We start from the raw sequence: 6,771 nt of genomic DNA, 5'->3' as shown, positions 1-6,771 counted from the left end.
TGAGGGATCCAGACAAATCAACTGAAAAGAAAGAGGACCCATAGCAAAAGGGGAACATGGTCTAGATCACTAAGAAGTTACCAGATTGAGAGAACATGGAAAAGGGAAGGCGGAGATAGGAGATCAACGATTCATTTGGAGCTGGAAAGAGGAGATCAGAGGGAGGAGTTGGCATCATGCCACTCACCGGACCATCGCCGGAAGTCGCCATAGAGGCAGTCTCTCGAGAAGCTACTATTTCACCAGCACGCGGCTTTTGTTATTCTTGTCAAAACCTCAATGGCAATTTGTTACTCTAGCCACATATATCATAGTTTTGTTATTCTTGTCAAAACCTCAATGGCACTCTAGCCACACGTATCATAGTTTTGAGCAATTTACTTCCGGTACATAGATGCTTATCGACAACTAAGTTATTTCAATTTTACTTGGCTCAAATCCCAAAGCAAGCGCCGGGGGCGCCATTTTGTCGGTGCACAAGCATCTCTACTCTTGTCTTAGTTGTCTATTATTGCTGTAGCTAATATGGGTGTCCCTCCCCCTCGCCTGCGGGCGTTTTCTACAAAAATGCCACTCACGAGTAGTGACCGTTGGGTAATTGTTTGCTCCTGGCGTTTTGCGGCTGTGCAACGAAGTAAGATAAATTGGACGGTCAAGATGCGCTGTTAACTCAGTAAACATGGTGGCTAAGATTTACAAGTACGTAACTAGCACAGCAGTAAATGGATTATCTTTATTCGTAAAAAACAAATGAGTAAATAGAGGAGCAGTTCAAATCGCATTTCCAGATCGTTCGAGAGGCTTCCGGATGTGTCTGCCTGCGAGGGCTATTGTGTAAAATCGCATACCAGGCCGGTCTGAGCCGAAAAGAGAAAGCAGCTGTTTCTCTGCGTTTGTGGCAGCATAGACTCATTTGCTCCGCGCACCCGACCGTCGTCCACCCTGCTTCAACCGATGGCGGCGCAATTCCCCGTCGACGGCCGCTGGGTCTCATCCGTGGTCGCGCTCTCTCGTCTCCCACCGCCGGGCACAGAGGCCTTCTACTTCGCTCGGGGCCATGCCGAGCAGTGGCCGCATCTCCCCGCCGCGCCGGAGGGCCACGCCCACGGCGTCCCTTGCGAGGTCACGGCCGTCGACTACTTCACGGACGGCGAGGAACCCTGCGCCCGGATCACGCTCCTGCCTCGCCCCCACAACCCTCCGCCTGCGGCCATCGACATCCCCGCGCCGGGCAGGTTTGTCTTCTACGCCAAGCAGATACAGCAGGGCGACTGGCAAAGGTCCTATTTTCAAGTGCCCAAGGAGTGCGAGCGGCTGTTCCCGCCGCACCAGGCCGCGGGGGACAAGCAGGACCTGCTGCTGCACGACATCAGCGGCAACTCGTGGAACATGGAGCACACGCATCGGGGCGCGACGCGTTCTCTGTCAAGGGACTGGCAGGATCTTGTGCACGAGAAGGGTGTCAAGGTGCGCGACATCATTGTGTTCGTCCGCTGCCCCGACGGCCGGATCCTCGTCGATCTACGTCGCGCCACGCCGGTGAACAGGGACTGGGGAGGTCAAGAGGTGGCACAGGCGTCGCAGCTGGCCATCGAAGGGGGCGCCTTTACCGTCACGTACTACCCAGGCCGCGGCGGGGAATCGTTCGTCGTGCCGCGAGCAGTGGTGGATGCTGCTGCTGAGAGAGAGTGGGAGGTGGACACGCCGGTTCGCCTTCTACCCAAGGACGAGGTGGTGCATGTTCAGCAACAGGGCTCGGCGTCCGGCGTGATTGCAAGAGGCACCATCGGTGCAGTCGTACCAGGGGCTACTACATGGCGCAGTCTCCAGGTAGCCACCGTAATTCCTTGTCAGAAATCCTCTTGTGATGAACTAGTGATTGATGGGATAGGGGCCATTCTGGCTGCTGTTGCGACTGTTTACTGAATTTGTTCAGGAGTGTCTTATCCTGCCACTACATTTGTCTTTGTCTATGTTCAGGTTGATTGGGACGGCTCCACATCCTCAACACCTGCTGTCAACAAGTGGCAAGTCGAACCCGAGGGAACCCGTGATGCCAAGAGACGCAGGCTCTCCAAGACTGTGCCTCCGGTAGCATCGACAGCCCAAAGAGGAGTCAAGCTGTTTGGCAAGACCCTTGTTCCAGAGGGAAGTGGCTCCAGGAGCTAGTGTACCCAAAATACCATTTTTTTTGCATGCTAGCATCGGCTGGGTAAAACTGGTGTTTCACTCTTCAGACTAGTTTGTCATATCATTACCTGTTGGTCACATCGATGTTGATGCTACATACTACTCTTGAGTACCTGTGGCCCGAAACTTATTTGCTTGCGTTGACATCGCTGTTGTTGCAACTTGCGCTTTTACAATTATTTTCTACTTCATGGCATCTTTTTACCTGGTTGTCTGTGTATGCCAGACTTTATTTGCATGAAAAAAAATTCTAGCTCCCTAAATGCACCCAGCCATGTTCTGAATTTCTTATGACTTGCGCTTTTACAATTATTTTCTACTTCATGGCATCTACATACTACTCTTAGTACCTATGCCAGACTTCATTTGCATGAAAAAATTTCTAGCTCCCTAAATCACTACAACAGGAACCCCCCTATAGCAACGCATTTTTCCGTATCTAGAAGACCATATATGCGTTGTTAGTGTGTTTACCAATGGTGTAGGATGCGTTGTCTTATCCGGCGTTGCTAGCACATAATGCAACGCTTCTATGTGTTGGTGCTTATTGTATAGGAAACAAAGTTCCAGGGCTTGGCAAAAAAGAATTTGCAACGTGGTTCATATATAATGTGAATAATATTTTTTATACATATTGCCAGCAATTAAATTAGTGCTTTACATAATGGTGATAATTATGAATTTCCAGTAAAGACAAACAAGAGAATATACTCACGGGAGGAAGAAATCATATATTAAATAAAACTGTTGGATTACAATACTGCATATTACACAAGAAAAATCATCCAAATGGGAAGTATAATCTAAATGTTTCTTGACGGCGAAACTTAAATTGAAAGCATCCATAAACATCCCTACAACGTAACTAAAACACAATCGAGGAACATCATCCCTACAACTTAATTAAAACTGAAACCATCCGTCTTCATCATCATGAACAGGAACATCATCATCATCATCCTTGTAGTATACTTGCCACACACACCAATAGAATCATCCATTTATCTTTTGAATCTACAAACAAAAAAACAAAATGAACTGTTAACACACAATGCATTGACATGATGCAAGTAGTCATAGAGGGAGGATATTACTCACTTACAAAGGTTGAGATGCAAAAACAAATCTGCATTACCAAGAGTATTGCAGTTTTTGCGACTCCGTACCGAATCTTCAGTTCTCACAAGTGCCATATCAACATGCACTACCCAGAATTCATTAGTAATTTCAGCACCATCAAGTTCAAATTTAGGATCACAACTTACAACTGTAGCAAGAGCTACATGTGTTACGATTTTTTAGGCTCATTAAAAATACTTTTGTTCCTACCTGTTAGAGAAAATCAAAGTTACCATTGAAAGAATCATGTCAAGCAAAATAATTAATAGAAACGTGACATATAACAGAAAAGGTTGAGAGGCCAAGACATGTCGTGTTTGCATCTTCCCCTCTACTATATGGTTATGAATACATCTACAGGTTAATCTCATGATGTGCAACATCTATGAAATTCTATGAAGCCTTTCACTACAAACAAAGTAGTTTTGGTGATGGACGCTGAAAATAATTAAACTTCATATGATAGCTTCAGTGTAGAACACAAAGATAAGACATTTTTATTCAAGTAGCAGTATGGTATGATCAACTGCATAATTCTGAGGCACCTACCGGAAGATACTGAAGCAGTATGTTTGGCCATTAACCAAGTAAAAAAATATTACTATATCAATACCTGGGACATATTAAGCCAAAAGATAAAATAAATTTACCAAATTAGTGCAAATAAAACATATTAGACAATAAAAAGAAGCTTTGAAGCATAAGATCTATCATAAATGAAGTACTCCCAGTACCGACCCAATGATTTTGCATGAAGTGCAGCATGGACAGCAGGGCGGATCAACCATTAGTTCATCTTTACCACCAACTCCTAATAAAATAGCTAGTATATATCCAGATCAAACTCTAAATAGCACATCTGAGCAGATAAATCAAAGGCAGTGACACTATTAAGAAAAGGAGAAGACACGGCAGAGAAAACAAGACTGTAGTATGTTCGAACAAATAATTAGGATGTCTTGTTTGTAGACTACAAATACAAATCAGATATAGATACAGCGATCTATTTAGTTGGAAGTTGCAGGCATCCAAAAAATAATATTGAATGTGGTCTAATAATTGCACGACACTACAGATGGACCATGCCAATTAAAGTGATATAGAAACAATTGACATTATTTTTCTTTTTCTTTTTGCAATCCATCAGTACATGACCTCATGATGAATCAGAAACATGTTAGTATTTATAAAGTTGCCATATGCTACAATTTTACTTCTCTTTTCCTCATGGTGTGTATTCTTCCTTGTAAAGGAAAAGCACATCAAGAGAATAAAGGAGTGACACTACGGATGTAGGCAAGCATGGTATAAAGCGGAAGCACGAACCACAAAAGAAGTGTCTAGAATTTGGCAAACCAGCAGACAGAACCGTGTAGGTATATGTTGTTAATAATAGGAGAAGGGGACATCAACCAAATTCCAATAGCCAAGTGAATAAATGGAAAACATCCATGATTTTGTATTCCTGGAACACAATCTAGTTCAGCTATCATTAAAAAATACAGAAGTCAGATAAGTTGTAATAGGTGTGGAATTTTATCTAACATGTCACTTGACTAAATAAGTACTACTCGTCTCAGCATAGTTTTATAAGATTTGTTTCTCTTCTACTGTATTTAGGGGTTACGCAGTAAACAATTTCTGTTCATAAATCATAAGTAAATCGCAAGATCTTCTTGCATAAAAAAATTGATATGACACACAGCTCACATAAGCATATTTTTAAATGGCAAGCATAGCTCGTTGTAGATGTACTCAGTAATATTTTTCAGAGTTTTGTGACAAGCAACAGTAATTGATCAACAGATTACCTTCCTTACGCTCTTGAACTCCAACTATAGTGGGGAGAAAGCCTTATGCGGCTGAGTGTTAATGTCACTAGATGCTGATGGATGATCATGCGGAGAACTGTGGATCAGAAGCCCTCAGATCCAACAAGTACTCGGCTTTGCCATGCTCTGCACCGATGTCCTTCTCCCCCAGCGTCCCAGCGGCCTAGTTGACCGAGCTGCATAAAGCTGTCAAGTTGCTCCTCAGTTTGTAGTAGCAGAGAACACAAAGATCTAAATGGTCTTTTAAGCGAATGAAATATGTAAAAAAAAATACTGAATTGTGACTCAAATAAAAGAGAGGGAGAAAGTTTTGGGGTCATGTCCATTGCAACATATTCAGTGCTTGAGTGCCATTGCATTTCTCTGCACCGAGTGGAGGTAATTATTACTTAGTAGAGAAAATTGATATTGTAACCTGCTCTGAAGTCTCGGAAACAAATATGACCATATGACGGTGTGAATGATCAGGCCTACAACATAAGCAAGTGGCACCGTAAGCAGAAAGTGGAACTTTGAATAATCAACATCAACCACGAGAATAAGACAACAAGCCCTATTATACAATCAGTCAATCACATAATCAACAACAGGAACCAACGACTGCACAATCAAGTTCACTTCCATGGACTGGTGACAAGCTCCTAAGCCACAACTAGAATCAATTCAATCACAGAAAGAGGCTTTAGCTGGAAGCTCCCCTCCACACCAACCAGCTGTAATTCAGTCTGTCGTTCATTATCAGGGATTGGCAAGTCGTAAGTACCAATCCCCAACTAGATTGAAGTGAAGCAGAGCATGATGGGGGCAACAAAATTGGGACAAGAGAAGCGGCCCGGCTCACCGCGGCGGCGCGATCGCGAGGGTGGTTGTAGCTGCAGCTCTTCCCATAGCCGCAGGCCCCCGTGCGGAGGTAGTAGACGCAGTTGGTCGCAGGCGAGCGATGACGAGGGGCGGCGCGCCGGGATGCAGGGTATCAGGGGAGTGGTGACGAGGGACGGTGCGCCGGGATGGAGGGTCGCAGGAGAGTGGTGACTGGTGAGGGGCGGCGTGCCGGGACGGAGGATCTCAGGCGAGCGGTGAGGGGCGCGCTCCGGGATGCAGGGTAGGTCGAGGGGAGGCGGCCGGCGAGGGGGCCTATAGGCTCGAGAGGAATAAGGGATGCTGGGGACAGGGAACGATCTAGGTTAATCATGACAACCAACTTGGGCCGGGCTAGAGATATGTGTTGGGCTTTTGTTCGAGTTTGGCCAGTCAAAATAGGTCACGAGCTGCAAGCCTGCAACAGATATGGTACAATGCTTATATGCGTATCTATCGTGAATTTTGCAACGTATAGTCAAAACGTTGTAAAATATGTGTTGCTTTATGGAGGATATCCTTGCAGTGAATGCACCCAAATATACAACAAAAGGGGTTAACACCTTGCCATGTTCTGACTTTCTTATGACTTGCACCAAGGGCAAAAGCATTACTTTCTCCCCTGACTCATCCACACCTACTCCCTCCGATTGGGTTTATAAGTGGGGACGAGTATTTTAGGTCTTAAATTTGATAACTAGCGAAACAACATATGCTGCATGCCACAAAAGATATATATTCAGATTCGTCATCATGCGAATTTTCTAAACAT

General features: G+C 44.7%; 1 protein-coding gene and 1 long non-coding RNA gene across 4 annotated transcripts; one reads left to right on the top strand and one right to left on the bottom strand.

The window, feature by feature from the left end:
- Positions 1-876: 876 nt before the first annotated feature.
- Positions 877-2,381, top strand: LOC109777045 (auxin response factor 13). Its single transcript, XM_020335701.4, has 2 exons — positions 877-1,830; positions 1,981-2,381. The coding sequence occupies exons 1-2, from the start codon at positions 955-957 to the stop codon at positions 2,167-2,169; spliced, it is 1,065 nt and encodes a 354-aa protein (XP_020191290.1). The 5' UTR covers positions 877-954; the 3' UTR covers positions 2,170-2,381.
- A 517-nt stretch (positions 2,382-2,898) lies between these two features.
- On the bottom strand, positions 2,899-6,313 carry LOC109777048 (uncharacterized). Of its 3 annotated transcripts, XR_012189784.1 has the most exons (3): positions 5,983-6,302; positions 3,289-5,611; positions 2,899-3,204 (listed from the first exon to the last, which is right to left on the bottom strand). It is a non-coding gene; the product is annotated as an uncharacterized lncRNA (long non-coding RNA). The 3 variants fall into 3 exon arrangements; XR_012189782.1 differs by having other exon boundaries at positions 3,289-6,313; XR_012189783.1 differs by having other exon boundaries at positions 3,293-6,313.
- Positions 6,314-6,771: the final 458 nt, after the last annotated feature.

This window comes from Aegilops tauschii, chromosome 7 (genome assembly GCF_002575655.3).
Source record: "Aegilops tauschii subsp. strangulata cultivar AL8/78 chromosome 7, Aet v6.0, whole genome shotgun sequence".
NCBI classification, from domain to species: domain Eukaryota; kingdom Viridiplantae; phylum Streptophyta; class Magnoliopsida; order Poales; family Poaceae; genus Aegilops; species Aegilops tauschii.
Note: the sequence above shows the minus strand (reverse complement) of the source record. Positions and strands in the feature narration are given on the sequence as shown.